The sequence below is a fragment of the Crinia signifera genome, chromosome 1 (genome assembly GCF_055691185.1).
Source record: "Crinia signifera chromosome 1, ASM5569118v1, whole genome shotgun sequence".
Classification (NCBI taxonomy): Eukaryota; Metazoa; Chordata; class Amphibia; order Anura; family Myobatrachidae; genus Crinia; species Crinia signifera.
Window position 1 is genome coordinate 208916405 of NC_139217.1, and position 22344 is coordinate 208938748.

The window sequence follows — 22344 nt, forward strand, 5'->3', positions numbered from 1 at the left end:
GGAATTTTGCGACGTAAAAGCAGCATTAACTTGTTCAAATCAGGTGATGGCAATCATACATTAAGAAGGAAGTCCAAGAGCAGAGCATTGTGTCCCTCCTGGAATGGGTCATGTTAGGAGGTATGATGTCTTGTGGTTTAGATAAATGTAGCAAGGTCTGTAAAATAGTTTGCCTTATACATAATTTTAGAAAAGTAATAACTAATTAAACCTGCTATTTGGGAACGTTGTACATCCTGTGCTCAGGACACTGCATGATTACATTAAATGATCTTGTCATCACTGTCCTCTTCATAATCATTTAATCACTGAAGACATACTGCTCCTGTACTTTTAAATAACTGCTCTGCTATGATTGCCTTTCTTGGGGTCAACATAGAAGTGCAATACATGGTCAAACTGCATCGGTTGTATTTAAGGGAGCTGGCCACAAATGAGGTAGAATCAATACTTTGAACAGATTGTATGGGTTAAAATAAACAACATTTTCCCATTTTTATGGGGTTGTTTGCAGGAAGTGAAAGGTTCGTGGGGCCTCCAGAGAGTGGAATAGTCCTCAGGATACAAGTTCTGTGGTATTTTTAAAGGAATGTCTGACGTCAATTGTTTCCTCTCTTTTTCCACTGTGTAAAGTGGTGTCATTCATGCTCAAGAAACAAACAATATGTTCTAAACCAATATATACCAAAACATGTATAGAACAGAAGCAGGAGCTCCCTCAGTCACAAGTTTCGTTATCTTGTGCTATTTTCTGTACTGTGATATTATGTCTTCTAAAACATTTTACAAATGTAAGAAAATATTTAGGGCGTTATCCAATTAGCCACATTAAATTACTACAGCTAATGGATTCGCATGGGGCTAACCAATTAGCCCTGATAAATCGGCAGTTATCACGGATTACACTTCAGCATTAATTGCCTAACATATATATCTTAGTACACCTTACAGATATTACTTATAGTGTTTGTCTTAAAAAGGGTGTGAGGTCTACTTACTAAAATTAGACCATACAAGCAAATGGCTGACTGCTGTGGTTTTAGGACATAGTTCCACCTTTTTAAATAATATTGATGATGAATTAAAATCCTCCAATACTTTTTTGTAGCATGTCAAATCTTTCCTTTATTGTAATGAAAGCTAAAAGTGCATGGCTGTTCCTCCTTTGAGGTGATACTCCAGTTTCTGTTTGCACCATTAATGATATAAGTACAAATACTTCTCTATTCCTGCCTTTATTCTCATAGTGTCAACCACCACACATGGTTCTACAGTGAGTGGCCACTAACCAGAGTAACCATATGGGCTGGCGTGTACATTCGGTGGCAAAAGGGTAGAACACCATGGTAAAACCATTTGAAATGGCTGTTGTTATAGTAAAGGACATTTTAGATTTAATAATGCTTACATTATAGACTACGTATCATAGTTTTAAGAGTAGTTGTTTTGCATTTACTACTTACCAGATAAATTTGGTTTACAGGTCGTGGGTGGGTTGCTTCCAGATGATCGCCTAAAAAAAAGAAAAAAAAAGAAGGATTGATACCCTCAAAGTTCTAGACATTTGTATATTTTTGTGATATACTTGAAGTGCTATGTTGTACTGTAAAAGCATATTTTTTATATTACCATTTTTATATAAAGGATGATATGCTAGTTGCAATTTTGATCTTTTTTTCATATATTGTTTCCTGGGAGTGAAAATTCACAGGGAGGCTCAAAGTACCCTTCCATGTGACAGCAACAGAACTTGACACTTGACAAATTTACCAATATGGATTCGTAAAAAATAGGTGTATTCGTAGGCAGAAATACACCTATTTTTTACACATTTGTATTTTCGGGATTTACTATCCCGAAAATACAACAATTCGTATTCCTAATGATGGGACATTCATATTTGTATTTACAAATACGAATGTCTACACCATTGATAGGATACGACAGGAATCACCATTCAAAAGAATGGTGGTTCCTGATTTACTGAGCAGCCGTATTGATAATACGGCTGCTAATTGGTGTAAAACAGGCACGAAAATACGACAGGAAAATACACCTTGATGTTCCTGTCGTATTTGGCTTTAGCCTGCACGGATCAGTCAGATCCGTGCAGGCTTTAGTGTAAAAAAAAAAAGGATGATATGCTCAGAATGAATTCTGGCCAATCAGGAGCTGACTTTCCTGGCTCCTGATTGGCCGCTAGGCGGCTCCTGATTTGCCAGAATTCATTCTTAGTACAGACGCCGAGGAGGAAGGATCTCTGCGGCTCTGACAGTCGGGGAGCTTGCTGGAGTCGCCGGCAGCTTGAAAAAGACTTGGTTCTCCAAGTCGCAGCTTGCAGGGGAGGCTTGCTGGGACTCATAGTTCCACAGTTTAAAACAATAGTTTATTCATCTATTTTTTTACACCAGTATCAGCCCGGTGGCCACCGCACAGGGCCACCAGGGACAGCACCAGGCTTCAGCCTGGTCAGGTAAGTCCTGGAGGGGGGGGGGACCCCTTTATTGGGGGGGTCCCCACTCCCCCAGGCCAGGCTGACTGGTCAAAGGGTTAATGCTTTGGCCGGGGGGACTTGTATTAAAAGTCTCCCCCCGGCTGTGGCATTACCCTGCTGGCTGGTTTGGCCTGGGGCTGGTTCTTAAAATACGGGGGACCCCTAGTCATTTTGTCCCCCGTATTTTGGGAACCAGCCCCGGACCTGGAGCCTGGGGCTGGTTGTTAAAAATCGGGGAACCCCTATTTGTCGGGTTCCCTGAATTTTAATTACCGGCCCCGGCTCTTTCAGCCTGGTGCTGGTTACAGCTGTGGGGGGGACCCCACGCTGGTTTTTTATTTTATTTAATTTTCTATTTTTTTTACACCTTGCAGACTGCCTCTACTAATTCGTATTAGCGGCCATATATATATCCAGCCAATATGAATGGTTACACCATCGGAGGGTTACAAAGCAGTCGTATATGACTGCTTTGTAAATCCCCCTCCGGAACACGACTTTGCATACGACTGAAACAGTCGTATGCAGTCGTAGGGGAAATACTAATACGAAAAACTAGGTTTTTCATATTAGTAAATTTCCCCTTCTGATACAAGTGGAAGGAGAATGAACAGAATTCCGAGACAAGGGGGGGGTGGATTTACCCATTCAATTTGATAATTTACAAACAGCCGAATTCGGCTGATTTGCCATTTTTACAAATAGCAACTTCAGCAGAATTCAGCTGTACAAATGAGTATACCACCGATAGAACTAGTCCGTACATGGCCATAGAGTTCTATCTGATATGCTCATTTACAATTATTCGTACTGCTGAATTGGGTTACGGTTACGAAAAATAGACCTCATTTCCAGGCATATTTGCCTGAAGCCTGCACGGATCAGTCAGAAAGAAATCCTGCATGGATCCAGATAGAAAAGCCATTCTGTGTAAATCTGTGAATTAATTGCGAAATTATCGCAGATTGCTATACACTTGCAAATCCGTACGCAATTTATGTAACATCGAATGATTTCTCCAGTCTATGCAAATGTGAGTAAGTCTGACCCTACCGATCATCTGCGACAGAGACAGGATGATTGAGGCCAGCACTGACGTCACAGACCCTCCCTTAAGACACCAGGGCACGACTGCTTCTATTTAGACACTTCGGGTCCACCCCTTAATGTTGGATTCCTGTCAGTCAGCCTCCAGCCACAATGTGTTTATGACCCATGCGCACTATTTAACCCTTGCGAATGCGCACTATGATCTGTACGCGTGTGCAGTTATTCAATCTGCAAATTTGCACATCAGCATTCAATTGTGAATTAGGCCTTAACTCTTTTTGTGAGAAAAGAGACAAGCTATATACAGATTTGCATGAGACAGATGGCTGATCATGACGGCAACTGTGTCGTAGTTCACTGTCCACACAAAATGTACACAAAATGTAAACTTATTACACAATGTTGTACTGCATGGAAACACAGGAGTGTCCATAAGCATGTGAGGAGTGGTAATTGAGCTTGATTACAAAATATTCAATTTATTGACATCATTTTAGTGTAGGTATAGAAAATCAGTATAGAGCTAAAACGCCCTTAGTTGGGCCTACAATCCCATATGTCTGATGCCCATAATGAATCTATTCATACAGGGAAAGTGATAAATAATAAGCAAGGATATTTACTGGTTACATCACTTTCCTAGTCTTAGCCTTTGCCTATTCATTAATAATGAAAGTGCATGGTTCTTATTTCATATATTCCGAAATATGTCTGTAGGACACTGTACATTGTTGCTGATTTATTTATTTCTTTTTTTTCTTTTTATTTATGCACAATGATTTATTTCCCTACAATCTATGTCAACACAAAGAAAACTTCTGCGTTTGTGGGGTGTATTCAATGGTGGGGCGAGCAGGGACAGTGAGCAGTGCTGCCTGCTCGCTGTTACCGCTCGCCCAGTCAGCATTTAACTGACCCTCCCACATACGCCGATTCCCCTTCACTCTGTTTTTGGAGTGAGGGAGAGTTTGTGTGTGTGGCCGCAGAAGCCGCGAGACTCGCGGATAAATGCCGCGGGCTTCCTGCATAAGACAAACACAATGGGTGAGATTTAAAAAAAAGAAGGATTGATACCTTCAAAGTGTCTCGGAATTCTGTTCATTCTCCTTCCACTTGTATCAGAAGGGGAAATTTACTAATATGAAAAACCTAGTTTTTCGTATTAGTATTTCCCCTACGACTGCATACGACTGTTTCAGTCGTATGCAAAGTCGTGTTCCGGAGGGGGATTTACAAAGCAGTCATATACGACTGCTTTGTAACCCTCCGATGGTGTAACCATTCGTATTAGCTGGCCATATATACGGCCGCTAATACGAATTAGTAGAGGCAGTCTGCATGGATCAGTCAGATCCGTGCAGGCTCCAAGGTGTAAAAAAAAATAGAAAATTAAATAAAATAAAAAAACAGCGTGGGGTCCCCCCCACAGCTGTAACCAGCACCAGGCTGAAAGAGACGGGGCCGGTAATTAAAAATCAGGGAACCCGACAAATAGGGGTTCCCCGATATTTAACAACCAGCCCCAGGCTCCAGGTCCGGGGCTGGTTCCCAAAATACGGGGGACAAAATGACTAGGGGTCCCCCGTATTTTAAGAACCAGCCCCAGGCCAAACCAGCCAGCAGGGTAATGCCACAGCCGGGGGGAGACTTTTTATACAAGTCCCCCCGGCCAAAGCATTAACCCTTTGACCAGTCAGCCTGGCCTGGGGGAGTGGGGACCCCCCCAATAAAGGGGTCCCCCCCCCTCCAGAACTTACCTGACCAGGCTGAAGCCTGGTGCTGTCCCTGGTGGTCCTGTGCGGTGGCCACCGGGCTGATACTGGTGTAAAAAAATAGATGAATAAACTATTGTTTTAAACTGTGGAACTATGAGTCCCAGCAAGCCTCCCCTGCAAGCTGGGACTTGGAGAACCACAAGTCTTAGCCTGCGGGGCATTAAAGGGCCCGCTGGGTCTTGTAGTTCCACAGTAAAAAAAATAGTTAAATAAATACACACTGACACCTGAAAAATAAAAGTTTAATACATACATTACACACACACTGATACTTACCTATCTTGATCCCGTAGGTAGGTCCCAGAGTCTTGATCCGGTGCCTTGTCCTGGTTCCGGATCATGTCGTCATTCTTCACCATGTCGATCTTCATGTCGGCGTCAGGTCCGGGTCCGAAGAAATCCATGGTAAACCTGTGGAAGGAAATTCAACTCACCCAGGTCCTCCATGGAAGTTCTTCTGGCTTGGTCCGACGTAGTCCAGGGCTTCTTCCTTCTTCCATCTTCTTGCTTCTTTTTCAAGCTGCCGGCGACTCCAGCAAGCTCCCCGACTGTCAGAGCCGTAGAGATCCTTCCTCCTCGGCGTCTGTACTAAGAATGAATTCTGGCCAATCAGGAGCCGCCTAGCGGCCAATCAGGAGCCAGGAAAGTCAGCTCCTGATTGGCCAGAATTCATTCTGAGTACAGACGCCGAGGAGGAAGGATCTCTGCGGCTCTGACAGTCGGGGAGCTTGCTGGAGTCGCCGGCAGCTTGAAAAAGAAGCAAGAAGAGAAGGAGGAAGAAGCCCTGGACTACGTCGGACCAAGCCAGAAGAACTTCCATGGAGGACCTGGGTGAGTTGGATTTCCTTCCACAGGTCCACCATGGATTTCTTCGGACCCGGACCTGACGCCGACATGAAGATCGACATGGTGAAGAATGACGACATGATCCGGAACCAGGACAAGGCACTGGATCAAGACTCTGGGACCTACCTACGGGATCAAGATAGGTAAGTATCAGTGTGTGTGTAATGTATGTATTAAACTTTTATTTTTCAGGTGTCAGTGTGTATTTATTTAACAATTTTTTTTACTGTGGAACTACAAGACCCAGCGGGCCCTTTAATGCCCCGCAGGCTGGGACTTGTGGTTCTCCAAGTCCCAGCTTGCAGGGGAGGCTTGCTGGGACTCATAGTTCCACAGTTTAAAACAATAGTTTATTCATCTTTTTTTTTACACCAAGATCAGCTCGATGCCCACCACCCAGGGGCATCGAGGACAGCACCAGGCTTCAGCCTGGTCAGGTAAGTCCTGGAGGGGGGGGGACCCCTTTATTGGGGGGGGTCCCCACTCCCCCAGGGCCCCTGGCCAGGCTGACTGGTCAGAGGGTTAATGCTTTGGCCGAAATATGTCTGCAGGACACTGTAAATTGTTGCTGATTTATTTATTTCTTTTTTTTTTCTTTTTATTTATGCACAATGATTTATTTCCCTACAATCTATGTCAACACAAAGAAAACTTCTGCGTTTGTGGGGTGTATTCAATGGTGGGGCAAGCGGTGACAGTGAGCAGTGCTGCCTGCTCGCTGTTACCGCTCACCCAGTCAGCATTTAACTGACCCTCCCACATACGCCGATTCCCCTTCACTCTGTTTTTGGAGTGAGGGGGAGTTTGTGTGTGTGGCCGCAGAAGCCGCGAGACTCGCGGATAAATGCAGCGGGCTTCCTGCATAAGACAAACACAATGGGTGAGATTTAATAGGATGAGAGATTCAGAAAGTGAGAGATTTTGTGAGAAATCTCCAGTTTTTTTAAAGCGGCAATCATTTGCACTTCAAAATCAAACTAGTTTTGCAGTGTAAATGATTACCGCTTTAAAAAAACTGGAGATTTCTTTACCAACTCTCTCACTTTCTGAATCTCTCATCCTATTGAATCTCACCCACTGTGTCACAACCATAGCACTTGTTAAACGTAAAAAAAGACTCACTTGTTAGATACTCTGTCCTGTAGATGCGTTAACATTGCAAAGTTGTTCCTCACCGTCCGCAGGCTAGCCAGCACCTATAAGCAGATACACAGCTTAATACTGAAATGTTCAACACCATTGATAGTAATTCATTTGGAATTAAGTAAGTAACGTTAGGATTAAAACACTACTTGCTCATTTTCTTACTTATAACAAAGCTCCTATAACAGTTACAGTACTAGCTAGTTTCGTAGTCCTTATTCTAAAGTCCATTCTGGTGCCCCTGTAAAATATTGGAGCACTTAAACTTCCCAGCTGCAGCACTTCAGCGTGGGAAATAATTCACATTTTCCATTAGGGAAATGGTGTTTTGACAGCAGCACACAATTATACATGTCACATGCATCCTCTGCAGTTCCCATTTACTACCTAAGCAGCAAGGTGTCTACAATAAGCTACTTCTTAAATTCATATTTTTCCAGTCATGCTAATTTGTACTGCCTTCAGCTGTGAGAACAGCATACATTTACACCTAAGAATACAGTTTGTAAAGGCTGTTTCTAAAACACATCAGAGGTAGAGCGTTCGCCTGAGAGGATGGCAGGAATCGGTGACTATATTGCTAATTGGGTCTAATTCAGACTTAGTCGCAGCGCAAATTGTTCTCAAAGTGGACAAAACCATTAGCACTGCAGGTGGGGCAGATGTAACGTGCAGATATTTCATTTGGGTGGGGTGTGTTGAAACTGAAATCTAAATTGCAGTGTAACAATAAAGCACCCTGCACAAAAACAAAATAACTCCCCTAATTCTAACTCTCACTGCACATGTTACAGTACATCTGGCCCACCTGCAGTGCAAAATGATCTTGACCATTTTGAACAATGGGCCCAATTCAGACTTCATTGTAAGGCAAATTTTAAAAAATGTGACCGCAGTCAATGTGCCGCAAGAGGTACAGTAGGGTGGGATTTCGGTGTCTGTGCAGCATTTTGTGGGCATTGACACAGCGTTGGGGGAGGGCACAATCTGATCAACAGAGGCTTGTCCAGATTGTATGCAGGGCAGGTTGTGGCAGCTGCATGACGTCACACGCATTCGCTGCAATGAAAAAATTGTGGGCATGCCTTCGCAAGCTATGCTGTGCAGGAAAGGCAACTACCCTAAATGCAAGAGCTTCAATATCCAGCGAAGCATTTGCATCTCTGGGATGCAATTGCAAGATTTTACAACCACAGCGCGGGGAGGGACCCAGCATGCAGGGAAGCCTTGTCCTGTGCTGGGCAGCCCCCCGCATGCCAGTGTAAGGAGCTGTAGTTTTGCGATTACTCGCAAAACTACAACTCATGCTGAATTAAGACCAATCACCATTCTTCTTCTCAGGCAGACACTTTTCAAGCTGACAATCAGGGCCAGATCACCTATCAGATGAACTAAGCTTCCCTCATTTCCATTGTTTGGGACCTGTTGGGGAGATGGAATCTAAGGAGTCATTTCAATTAGGTGTGAATTGGCTCCTATGCACTGTTCTCACAACAAATTGAATTTTCAATTAAATTCCATACTTGCATTCCATGTGGGGTTGGGATCATTGGGTCTACAGCATTATGGTTGACAGTCATTGGGTCGACACCATTAGGTTGACATGGGAAAAGGTTGACATGGTTCTAGGTCGAAAGGTCATTAGTTAGACAGGTCGCTAGTTCGACAGGTCATTAGTTCGACATTGTCTAGGTCGACAGTCAAAAGGTCAACATCCGTTTTTTCACCTGAATGTCAACACAGTGAAAAACTCCATATCAACCTTTTGACTGTCGACCTAGACAGTGTCGAACTAATGACCTGTCGAACTAACGACCTGTCGAACTAATGACCTTTCGACCTAGAACCATGTCGACCTTTTCCCATACTGGTGTCTGCCTAATGTCTGTCGACCATAATGCTGTAGACCAAATCACCAGATCCCTCCATGTGCACCTACTGTAGTGGTAGTGAAACACTTTATTTTAAGACAGAAAATTTCAGGACACGGTCCATAACTTCTAGTGCACCCTGCCAATAAATAATCACACACTTGGAGAACTTTACACAGCATAATTGGGCTAATAAAGACACGGCAGATGTTGGATGAATTGCTCCAAAAAGCTCAATAATGGGTAAAAGGTGAGGGACATGTAGTAGAGCTATGGTATTTATGGGTGACAGGTTTTAGATCTTGTAGATGGGAACTAAAAGAGTTGATTCCAACTTTTTACAAAATGCTTTCCAAATATCTTTATGAGGCCCAAAATGCCAAAAATGCTTTCATTTTATAAAAAAAAAAAAAAAAAACAAATTGTCTATTATTTGTCCACCATAAATATAAAAGTGAAAAGATCAGCCATCTGACACCTTTTTAAGACCCTCAAGTACTTTTGCCCACTAACATCCTGAAAAAAAAAAGAAATACTACGGTATATGGCTGCTCTCTCCGTTGTCACTTTTGTGAGGACCAGGATGGTTCCCCCTTATGTTCTTGTCTCGTCACTTTTTGTAGAAAAGTCACACAACCTCACAGTGAGACCTGCAATTTGGCATTGCTAATTGAATCTTGCAGTTCACAGGTAAGCGTATACATGATACAAAGTCTCTCCTAATTGAATTGACCCCTTTGTGTGTTCAGATGTTGCAGAGTTTTACGGATTTCCAATGGGGTACCAACAAAGTTATATACAGAAAATCAGCAACTGAGCTCAAGGGGTGTGGTATAATAGATTTACACATATTATATAGTTATATATAGAATATAGTTATAGTTTACAAAAAATAGGTTGACCCCATATGGTCGACATGCAAAAGGTCAATAGATTAAAATGTTGACTGTTTTTTTGGCCACATTTGTCTGTTACCCGATTACCGCAAACGTAGATGCTAGCAAACAAAAAGAAGAAAAAGAAAAAAAAAAGATATATGATTATACCAATTCCTTAGAAGCACCTCACTACATACATAAAGCCTGAATTAATGGCAATATATTATACATAGGGATTATCTGGCAATTACAATACACAATCTGACTGTGCGGATTATATATTTTTTTCTGTTTAAACGTAGATGCTAGCCCAGCTTCGGAAAAGATGGATCGCTCTGCTGTGCCCACCACATCTTATTATTCCAAATTCTAGAATACGTGGATGGTAAATGAAGCAAAAAAATAAATAAAAAATTCATAAACATTTGTCATCCATTTATGCATACCTCCCAACTGTCACGATTCCGTCGGGACAGTCCCGATTTTCGGGTCCTGTCCCGACGTCCCACCCGCGGCAGGCATTGTCCCGCTGCGGGGGGTGGCAGTTGGGAGACCCCCCAATCTAGTAGAATAGACGCTGTGCGCATGCGCACAGCGTCTATTCTCGTATGAAAATGAGGTCGCGGCTAATTAGCATAAGCCATGCCCTCATCTGCATACACCCCGCCCCCTATTTCATCCGGACACAAGTTGGGAGGTATGTTTATGTGTTGACCATTGTCATCTCAACCTTTTCAATCTGTTGACCATAAGCACAGATAACATTTTACCTGTCATGCTTTTGACCAAATTGATATATTGCATGTCTACCTGGGGGCAACCTGTTGACTGTCTAACTAGACAAGAAGTTGAAGCGAATGAAAGGTTCAATTTAAAAACAGGTAGGAGAGAGTAGCTCAGTCTGCCCTCTGCCCTTATTCTCACGAGATCGTCCAAATATTTTAAAGTTTGGGGCTGTAAGTGGTTTGTCCAGACTGCAGGGACATTTGGGAGATGTGTCCTGCTTTATGTTGCTCTCATCATGAAGAGGGAATCATGGCCCTGATCCTGGTTCACTCGCAAAAGCAAATTCTCTCTTTAATTGGACAAAACCATGTGCAAGTGAGGTAGATGTAACATGTGCAGAGAAAGCAAGATTTGGGTGGGGGTTGTACTTCAAATTGATATCTATATTGCAGTGTAAAAATCAAGCAGCCAGTATTTACTCTGCACAGAAACAAAATAACAACCAAATCTATCTCTCTCTGCAAAAGTTACATCTGCCCCCCCTGCAGTGCACATGGTTATGTCCATTAGAGAGAGAATTTTGCTTTTGTGAGTAAATCATGTGCTTACAGCCCCACCCGACCAGAGGAGATACATTTAAACACATGCAGCATAGGCGTAAATGGTCATGTGCTGCACCACCTCACTATTAAGCAAAAAACAAAGAAAACAAACATAAGCAAAACCTTAACCACAGAGAATAGGTTGCCGATAGGGTTTGTGAGGAATAGTGAATACAATAAACATGACATACTATATGCATTAATAAAACACACATATCCGATAAGCAGCTTCTCCTTAAAGGAGGGGATGTGTGTGTGTAGGGTAGCTAAAATAAACACAGACATCATAATCTTATGAGAGAAAAAACTTATCGGCCGATTCAGATTCAGCTTGGGTCTGAATTTGTCCCAGTCCCCAATGTTTGGGGTTTGCGGCAAATTTCACACTTGCTGAGCCAATGGCTCTGGGAAGGGAGGGCTGGGGGCGGCCAGGGAGCCGCAGCAGGGGAATGTCCAGTGATTTATGGGTGCCCCCATAAAAACGCTGAGCGTTCACCTGAGAACACAGGTGTGGCAGATGATGTCACATCACATCAGCGCCCGCCCTGAATTCAGTGGATATCGGCTGGAATAAAAATTAATCTAGACTGATTTTTTTTACCGTAGGGGATAAAAATCAATATATGGTCACCGACCATCGTTCGATCGGACAAAAAAAAGGCATAATATGCCTTTGGGTGAAGAAGATCCATCATTGATTTTGAGAAATAATGAGAACTGACTTTGACATTGAAGTAAACAAATTTATAGCCTACAGTAGGTTAACAAAATGAAAGAAGTACTTCTAATTAAAATGTTTTCTTATACATAGTAACATAGTAATTAATACGTTAGTCCATTGAGTTCAACCTATCTAACTTGTAACTTGAATAAGCCATATCTATAGGATTCCCTTAGTGGCCAAAAATGCATCCAGTTTTGATTTAAATTCATTAACAGTAGTTGCTGTAACCACCCCCACCGGCCTTTTACTAGCTTAGTCACCCTTCTCTGTACCTGTTCAAGCCATATCTTGCTTCCCTGACCCACGTTGTATAGTGGCCCAACCCCTTCTTGGGCCCACGGTATCGGGGTGGGGGTCTTAGTGGCTGTTAACTAATCTGGACACAATCAAGCCACCTCGCTTTGGTTTTGTCAAAATCATTCCAATAGTGTCCAGATGCTTCCCGGACAAACAAACAAATAACAGGCGACAAATGTTAGAGATAGAAGAGCGAGACAAATCAACTTCCTCTGCAGTGATGGAGACACCTAAAATCTCTACCAAATCCTAGCAAAGGAAGGTAAAACAATGAAATCCAAAAAGGAGGACACTGAGAGGTCCATTAGTTTTTCTGTATTTTGTAAAAAAAAAAGACAAGTCTCTGGCAATCCCATCTCCCATATAATACATTACATTATTACTATCTAGGATAACCGGAATGCTCTGGTTTGACAATCCCCTAGATAACCAGGCCAATTAGTTGCTCCCAGCATCTGACTATAGCATATGACACCGCCCAATGTAGTGCAGCCTGGAGTGTGCCTTGCCAAGTAGATGGTAAGTCTCAGGAAGCCCAGCCACTGAGTCCTATGAGCTGATTTTACATGGCACATCTAATATGTTGCGCTTGTTTAATAATCTTATATTTAAGCACTCAACAGATTTTTGCAGTTTTGAATAATTTCAATGTAAATTCAAATGGAATATTTTCCATATATATCAATGTATTATGATATATATGTTTAGATACAAAATAATTGACTGACCTGTGCAAAAGGAGTTACTATCATGTCTTCTCCATGCCTAAAGAAGAAAAGAACAGATACGGGCAATCACACATCATGTCTTCACAGTTTCTGGCGTATTACATATTCGTTTTGGGATAGGCTACCGAAGTAAGATCCATCCATCGCACTTGGCAAGGTTAGAATGAGGCTGCAGAAGGGTAGGTTAGGGTAAGGGGAGAGGTTATGGTGAGGATTAGGGTTAGCTATCGGAAAGGTCCTTAGCCCACTTGGATTAAGACTCAGACTTTTTGCCATAGATTTGGAGGAGCGTGTCTGGGCTTCTGAGACATTTATTTCCTAGAGTGTTTAAAACCCAATGTAGCGAGGACATAACACTACTTGAAAGGAGCATTACATACAGGTTGTCCTTATCAGTGAAAATTACAATTTGTGAGGTTTTCACCTATAGCCCACCCCTGTGTATCTCTTATATAGGTAATTTAATGTCATTCGCCAATCTCACCAATTCTTTTAATAGTCAAAAGTGACTGGAGTAAAAAACACATAAACAGTTCTTATAGGGAAGTTGAAAGAAGAATACACCCCCATTACTGCAAAAAAACATGTGATGCCTTCAGGTAACTTGTACAAGTTTGCTCTCCAGAGGTGTACATCTTTGCTGAACTCATGCCAAACAGCTCCTATCGGCGCACCAGACCCTGTGAGACTTTGCGAGAGTTGGGCATCTTTTTTGTGTCTTTTTTGCTGAAGACATATTTTTGACGCAACGCAATGTGGCTAGGATGCACCAGGAGACTGTACTCATTAATTTGAAGAGCATCATATGTATGTATGTATGACTGAGCAGTGTCTTTTTCCCATACTACGTTCTGATGTTCTTTATACTGTATACAGGTATACAATTGTCAAATTAATCACAGTCTCCTTGTGCATCCTAGCTGCATCTTATTGCATTTGAGACTAATTTTGGTTAAAAAAAAAAGACCCAACACTACCAATACCCACCCCTGCTTTGAAGGCCCCTAGAATAGTGTGCCTATACATTAATTTGGACCTGCCTCTAAACTAACATTTAAATGTACTCTGTTAACTAAAGTTTTTGGATACAAAATAGACCCAGTTTCTTGTCTGTTGGTCAACTAAGTGCTCACCCTAACAACAGTCATCCTCAAACAAATCACAAGTTCAGCCATTCTGCTAAAGGCCCATATAGAGTGGGCAATTTTGAGCTGAAAGCAGCAATTTTTTTGCCATTTGAGCTGCTTCCATTGTGTACAGGCCAGCAATGACCACTGATGCCCGCTACGCATCATCACCAGCCACCACCGCTCATCTGCTGGTATTATCAGCAGATGAGCGACAAGGTGGATGGGTTTCCATAGCGTTTTGCTATGGAAAGTCATCCATTCCCGTGGGGAAAATGCACTGAGCGAATTTCAGCCCAGCGACTTTCCCCATCATCGGTCTGCATACATATATCTTTAAGCTTTCCCCGCTGCTACAAGTGCCAACAATGAGATACACTGCATTAGTGTCTCCATTCCTTATACAGATTCAGACCTTCTATATGTCAGCAGTATCTGCGGTATAGCATAAAATCACCTGGTAGTCAAGCAAATTTGGCCACTCAGTGTACAAATACTCTTCTATATTGTACATACCGTATCATCCTTAAAGATGCACTACATCTAACATCTTCAGTAAAATATCTTAGTAAGATGCCCTTCTTTCTTAGATCAGAGCTTACAGCTTGTTATTGACACCCCACCCCCTTTCTCCATGTAAATGGATTTGGGTTACTGTAGTAAATATTATATATGTAGCCATCATTGATGCTTTAGTGGGTCTTCCCAGTTATACTCACAAGTCACTGGCAATAGACGAGTTCCTGGACATGGCTTTAGGAGAGAGGTCATAGTCACTGTCTGATCGGTATAGAAAGGACTCTCTTCTCTGGCTGTGAGGGAAGTTGCCCTGAAGAACCAGGCCAGATCCCGGACTAGCTTGGGACTCCAAGGGGCTCCTGCCTGCAGATAAGCCATTCTCAACGTCAAAGCTATAAAAGAACACACACATAATTCATCAATGATACAACTTTGAAGTGATTTTTCTGCAATTAACCATGTAATTTTAAATCCACAATTAAATAAACCAGCAAGTAGAAAGCTATATGTAAAACTTTTTTTATTCAGTCATATTGTTTGTTTATTTGAATAAGCACATTATAGCCAGACACATCCACACAAACACACACAGCTGCACAACTCAATGAACTATATGTTGTAAGTACAATACAAGGATATGTTTAAGCATTCAAGGTAAGTGATTCCTGGTGAGTGCTCTCTGCTCTGCTCCCACTGTGTATAACACAAAACCGCTTTGGATTTGTCTCTGAGATATTGCACCCAAGCAAATAACACGCTGAAATGATGTGCAGTGCCACTAATATCTGGAATATATATATATATATATATATATATATGAGAGAGAGAGAGAGAGAGAGAGATGATTTGGCACTCTCAACCTGTAGAGTAATGATGATGATTGCCCTGGGTGCCGTCCAAATGAAGTAGATGCCAGAAATAAAACAGCGTCACTCCAAGGGTCTTGTTTCAGAAAGTTATATTATAAGACAAATTAGAGGGTCAACCCACACATGGTCGACGTTTCAATGTTGCTAAAACATTTTTCTCAAGACAGGAGGTGACCCTCCACAAGTGGTAACAACCCGCACAACTGCGGGGAAACAAATTAAATACTTACAGTGCCACGCTGATCCGTCCGGCGGCCGGGTGTGGGCGGGGACCGCCCCCGGAAGCGAGCGGTGCCCGTACACAGACAACTTCCCCCTATGCACGGTTGCTAGGATAAGCAGCCGGCAGGAGAAGCCGTCCCCGGCCGCCGGATCAGATGATATCTGACTGCTGCAGCACTGTCAGAAACTGCTGCAAGGCATTACGGGGGGAGGCTCAACTAGCAATCGACATATGTCACTGCGATAATTTATCTATAATAGGCTTAATAAAGAATGAATAAATCAATGGCATTTGAGCAAGGACATTAGGCACAAATACAGAACCCCCATGATTCAAAACAAAATGTTCCAATTAAGTCGCTCATTGAGACCATATGGTCTCACAGTGTTGAGCCGATAGATCCAGCGAGTTTCCAGTTTCAACAATAATCCATCACGATCTCCTCCTCGTCGCCAGGGCGGTACATGATCTATTAAGATGAATTTAATGTGGATCTGTGAGATGCAGACAAGTGAAAAGATGCTGGACACCATCTGTCAAGCATGGTAGAGGTAATTTGATGGTCTGGGGCTGCTTTGGTGCTGGTAAAGTGAGAGATTTGTACAAAGTAAAAGGGATTTTGAATAAGGAAGGCTTTCACTCCATTTTTCAACGTCATGCCATACCCATTGAGCTGTTGTGGGAGCAGCTTGACCGTATGGTATGCAATAAGTGACCATAAAGCCAATCCAACCTGTGGGAAGTACTTCAGGAAGTGTGGGGTGAAATTTCTTCAGATTACCTCAATAAATTAACAGCTAGAATGCCAAAGGTCCGCAATGCTGTAATTGCTGCAAAAGGAGCATTTTTTTTATGAAAGCAAAGTTTGAAGGACAGAATTCTTATTTTAAACAAAAATCATTATTTCTAATCTTGCTAATGTCTTGACTATATGTTCTATTTTTTTTGCAACTCATTTGATAAATAAAAGTCAGTTTTCATGTAAAGTATGAAATTGCCTGAATGACCCCAAACTTTTGAACAGTAGTGTATATATATATATATATATATATATATATATATATACTGTATATATATATATATATATATGTGTGTGGAGTGGGGGTAGTGCCTTCAAGAAATCATACAGCTGTACTGAGCGCAATCAATCATCCAGACTGCAGTCTTTCCGATAACAGTATGTTCCCGGACAGAGAGGGGCATGTGATAGGGTATTTCTGTATGACTGTGCACATCCAGTCACATGCCATGCTCTTTAACATATTTAAAAGTGACTCATTACCCATGGATGTGGCTGGTATTGAAAGCAGATGGACATAAAAAAAGAGAGGATGTTATATCTACTGTGTGTTATCCTTTACTAATAGATTTCTAGGGTCCGTCGTGACAAGGGGCTGATATGCTGTCTGTAATTTGTAAATTGCCCTTTTTTTAAATTTTATTTAAATGAGAGATTTCCAAGTATTTGTAAAATGAATATGAGAAAAATCACTGCACAGTGTTACCCACAGCCAACACGTGGCCTGATTCAGAGATGTGAGAAAATATGCTAATGCTTGCAAGAAGCATCTGAAGGAAAAAGACTCATCTTAGATCCTGCACCCTGATGCAGCAGCAACAATCTCAATATGCATAAGATTACTCAGAATGCCGGCAACGGCACCCGATTTCGCACCTTTCACAGGCAGATTTCAGCCAGCATTTTGTTCAAATTCTGCCACAAAGTGCATCCGATGCCGCAATGATGCACACTCGTGAATTAATTGCAACTAATAGGATCAACCTCCAACAGTCCAGGTTTTAAGGATACCCAATCTTTTGCACAGATGGTATAATCAAAGTGATTGAGTAAATAAGTCACCTGTGCATAAGCATAGATATCCTTACAACCTGGACTGTTAGGGTGCCTCGAACGCAGAGTTAAAAAAAAATGTAAATGCAGCATTCATCTCAATGTTTCCCCCAGAGTTTACTAAAATGTTCAGTGGCAGCTCCTACCTGTTTTAATTTGGGGGCATGCAACTACCCAAGCATGAGAGGAAGAGACAACAAGGAGATAGCTGCCCCCAGCACCTGCTCAATGCTTTTGAGAGGTGCTGGGGGCTTGACTGTGCATGTCCAAAATATGGCTTCTATAGACTGCAACGGCTACAGTACATAGAATCCGGCTAGGAACCCTGACATTTGCTAATTGCAGCCTGGTCTCCCAGAGGGGAACACCTTCCAATGGGACTTCCTGTCCTGCAGATGACTGGCAGGTACTGTGCCAATAGGAGGTTATTGCCAATGCTGACTGCTTCACAGGAGTGGGGGCTTCAGCCCATAGGCAAAAATTTGCCATTGGAAATTATATTACAAAAATCAATACGTACTAATATACATATGTAATACAAGTAATACAGCTATTTTATATTTTTCTACATCCTGGTAAAACAGCTGTATCAGGTATATTTCTGTGATTCGTGCAGTCAAATGGAGGCTGCAGATATGAAAGGTGTGTCATGATTTTCTAGATGGTAAAGCAGACAATACAAGGTCATCAGGCTATATTTATACCTTATGGGACAAAAATAGATATAGATATTTATAGCATGTAATCTCTATATATGTCGGAATGTCTCAAGGTGCACTTAATTTGCTAAATATGTCTCTTCTTCCGTCAGCTACATAAATACACGTGCACACTTGTGTGGCCTGTTATCTGGTTCAGACTAGATATTAAATGACAAGAAGGATCTTTACCCTGGGAGAGTAGACATGCAATAATAAGTTAAGAACTCCAATGCAAACCTTAAAATTAGATGTTACCTATACACAGTGTAGGACAGTGACGTGCGGTGAGGTCATTGCCTGGGGAGGCACTGACCTCACCGCACGTCACTGTCAGGGACTGTTCTGCACCCCCCCGCCGGTACATGCGTGCCCCACCTGCCCTCCCTCCACCCAGCGAACTCACCTGTCCTCTTCTTGGCGGTGACGGCGGCCGGTCCTCTCCACGGCGGTGAGTGTCAACGGCAGTCCGTCTACCAGCAGGCGCCGGACTCCCCGCTGCCCTCGCTGCTGCATCCTCTCACGGGTCCTGCATGTGTGATTGGACAGCGGATCCAGCACTGGATCTGCTGGCCCAATCACATCTGGGGGCGTGCGTTTATACTGGTGCCCCTGTCATTGCGGCACCAGTATAAGTGCCGCTTCCCCATTCATTTTAAATGGGCTTTTACAGCCCATTGCTGCACCCTGCCCCCCTGCCCACCCCTTCCCGCCCCACGCTGCCCGGAGTTTCAATGTAAACAGCGGGAGGCACCTCTCCCGCTGCCTCCCACCCTCACATGCAGCAGTGTAAGAGGGTGGGAGGCAGCCGGAGAGGGAGAAATGATGAAAATAATAAAAGAAGATATATAAATATCTTCTTTTTATTATTTTCATCATTATGACAGGGGAGGCTCTGCCTCCCCTGCCTCCCCTGACTGCACGTCCCTGGTGTAGGAAGCTATTTTGTGAAACAAAAACATAGGGGCAGATTAAGAAGTTGGCCCTAATAGCAAAACGGGCGTGGCTTTGCACATGGCAGTGCTAAAGTATGTAAAAGAGCAACAGAAGAAAAATGTGTCCCACAATTTTCCATTGTGGGTGACTTTTCTTCTTCAATTGTGCATGTTGTTGAAAGCTCCTTGGTTTCACCGCAGGCTGCAACTTTAGAGGTGTGCGCTTTTGGAGACAACCTGTTGTTCACTGAAATATGTAAAAGACCAGTGGCGGCTCCTGCTATAGGGCTGCAGGATTGCAGCCCCTCGAGTTAAAATCACAATACCAGAGACACAGACAGACAGCACCCCTCCTACCTCCGGAGCTCTGGTGCTGTCTGTGTCTCTGACACGCTTGTAACCTCCTCTCACCAGGCTCCATGAAGCAGCAGGGCAGACATAGCAACAGCCCAACCCTGTGGGGAGGAGTTCAGCATGTAGTAGCTTCCTATTGGAAGCTGCTACTGCTCATCATACACAGAGCTGGAAACTCCTCCCCCTCTTGGGCTACCAGTACATGGAGCGATGAAAGCAATAGCTTCCAACAGGAAGCCATTCTGTACAAATCACCAGAGCTACAGTGCTAATATGGGCTGCTGTCTGTGCAGCCCAGAAGCAATTTCTCTGCAGTGAGCATGCCTAGACTTCAGTGAATCACTCAGTTTATTTTATTTTAATAATATTTGTGTGTAGATCTTTATTAAGAGTATCATTTTGTATACTTTAATTAATATAAAAGTTATTAAAAGTGTGTATTTTGCTCTTTACCTGTGTTTGTGTGCATATGAGTACATCCTTTATTTACAGTTATTGCATACAAACACTTGTACAGTGCAAATCAAACTAATAACCTGCAAATAATTAATGAGCAGTACCCAGGAAATTGCAGCACCCCTTAAGTCTAAAAGCCGGAGCCGCCACTGTAAAAGACTAAGTAGTCTTCATAACTGAAAAAACTCACCTACTTCTGTGGTCCGCTACTGCATCGGAACATGGCTTTAACAATGCGCCAATTTTTCTGGAATGCGAAGAGCATATCATGCTACGGTTTTTGTGGTAGTAAGAGAAACTTTGCAAATGCAGATCTGCATGAGGGCAGTGCAGCTCCTGTGCATATGCAGATCAGAATAAATGGCAAACTGCAAAATATCAGCATGTTGCCAACTGACAAAGACATGACATAGGAAGTGCCTGATGGCTAATGAAAGAGGAAATACGGTTATATGCCCAAGATAGTCACTATCTTCTAATCTATATTAACCCCTTCCCGACATTTGACGTACATTTACGTCATGGTCGGGATGTACTTCCCGACACATGGCATAAATGTACGTCATGACTTGTAACTGTCACCGCGTCTATAGACGCGGTGACAGAGGGACGATGTCTGCTGTCCCTGACAGCAGACATCTTCCCTCATTGCCCAGGGGGGGCACCGATGGCCCCCCCCCTCAGCGATCGCTGCGATTGGCTGTTCAAGCGTGAACAGCCAAAAGCAGCGTTTACTGTGTTATGTGCATAATTTTGACTCTGCTGCCCCCTAGTGTCCAAAAAAATTAAAAGCAGGTTGAAATAATGATGTCATAATAAAGTATACATATGGTCTATGTTAGTTATTAACTATTTTGAGTGGTATGATTATTTGTCTCACAAGCAGAAAATTTAACATTTTGCAAATTGCAAAATGTTCAATTTTTTTACGACATTTTGGTATTTTTCACACAAAAAAACCAGACTGTATCGACCAAAATCTACCACTAACTTGAAGTACAATGTGTCACGAGAAAACAATCTCAAAATCACTGGGATAAGTAAAAGCAAAAAAAAGTTATCCCCACTTAAGTGATACATGTCAGATTTGAAAAAAAGGCCTCTGTCAGGAAGGCAAAAACAGGCTGCGTCGGTAAGGGGTTAAGTGTTTTGTGCCTTGTTTTTTTTCTTGTCAGAGTCTCATAGGAAATGTGGTTACTGGTAATTAGTATATGGGCTTGTAGCACATAATAGGTGTGGGAGGCACCCACCATAAATGTTAAAGCAATGTATGTTCTTGGTCACAACTATTATATTATGGATTTCACTGGTAGATTTACTAAAGTTTCTAAACAGTGGCAATGTTACCCACAGCAACCAATCAAAATCGTTCTTTTTTCTAGAGTGCAATAAAGATAGCTAGAATTTTAATGGTTGCTGTGAGGAATACTATATTTTAGAAACTTTACTAAATCTATCCCCAAATTTTTATTTTAGAGGAAGCTATTCTTTGGTATGTTTTATCACATAATGGTTTGAATGCAGGAAGCTTCAAAATGTTGCCAAACCTCAGAAAATGCACTTTGTGATATGGGGCTTTGATACGGTGGGTAACACTGTGTTTATCCCAATATAAACCTATGGGCTTCTAACATACTGCCCTGTGCTGCACATACTTTTTGTACTTGCTTTTCATCACATCGCATTGCATGCACAAGGCATGCAATGCGATGTGATGGATGCTATGCTATTTTAGCCCAGAACGCATGCCAGGAGCGTGTATGGGCACCTTTGAAGCTAGAACTATCCTTTGTGATATACGGCATTACTTAACACGGATATACATGTGGTAGGATGCATCACATGCAAAATGCGATATTTGATGCATCCTGCCCAATAATTGGTGCAGCGTGACTTTACAGATGTTAGAACAGCTTATTTCTTCTCTGTAGAATGTGGCAGAGTAAACTTGCTTTATTTCACAGTAAAAATATAATAGTGAAATTCATAGCCTCTAAGTCAACTATCCATATTATACTATGCTATATAAACTTAGAAATGATTCAGCATTTTTCCCATGCAGAAAACCCATGGGTAACTTGTGCTACAAAATAGCTTCAGTGCAATGTGGGGTTCCCTGCATGTTAAATACAGACAGCTGTGCCTTAATGCATTTAGTGTTGGTTGAATCCGTCAGT

At 42.4% G+C, this 22344-nt stretch overlaps 1 protein-coding gene across 5 annotated transcripts in view; it reads right to left on the bottom strand.

Annotated features, from left to right (window-relative positions):
* The window catches only part of PDE4C (phosphodiesterase 4C), a 652796-nt gene that overhangs the window by 43116 nt on the left and 587336 nt on the right, over nucleotides 1-22344 (bottom strand). For 4 of the 5 annotated variants that reach the window (XM_083179233.1, XM_083179234.1, XM_083179236.1 and 1 more), the window contains 4 exons: nucleotides 14981-15172; nucleotides 13135-13171; nucleotides 7288-7361; nucleotides 1464-1513 (listed from right to left, as the gene is read on the bottom strand). In XM_083179233.1, coding sequence (XP_083035359.1) covers nucleotides 1464-1513; nucleotides 7288-7361; nucleotides 13135-13171; nucleotides 14981-15172 — 353 coding nt within the window. Of the gene's footprint in view, nucleotides 1-1463; nucleotides 1514-7287; nucleotides 7362-13134; nucleotides 13172-14980; nucleotides 15173-22344 lie in introns of those variants that run through there. The other variant, XM_083179237.1, reaches the window with a different exon arrangement.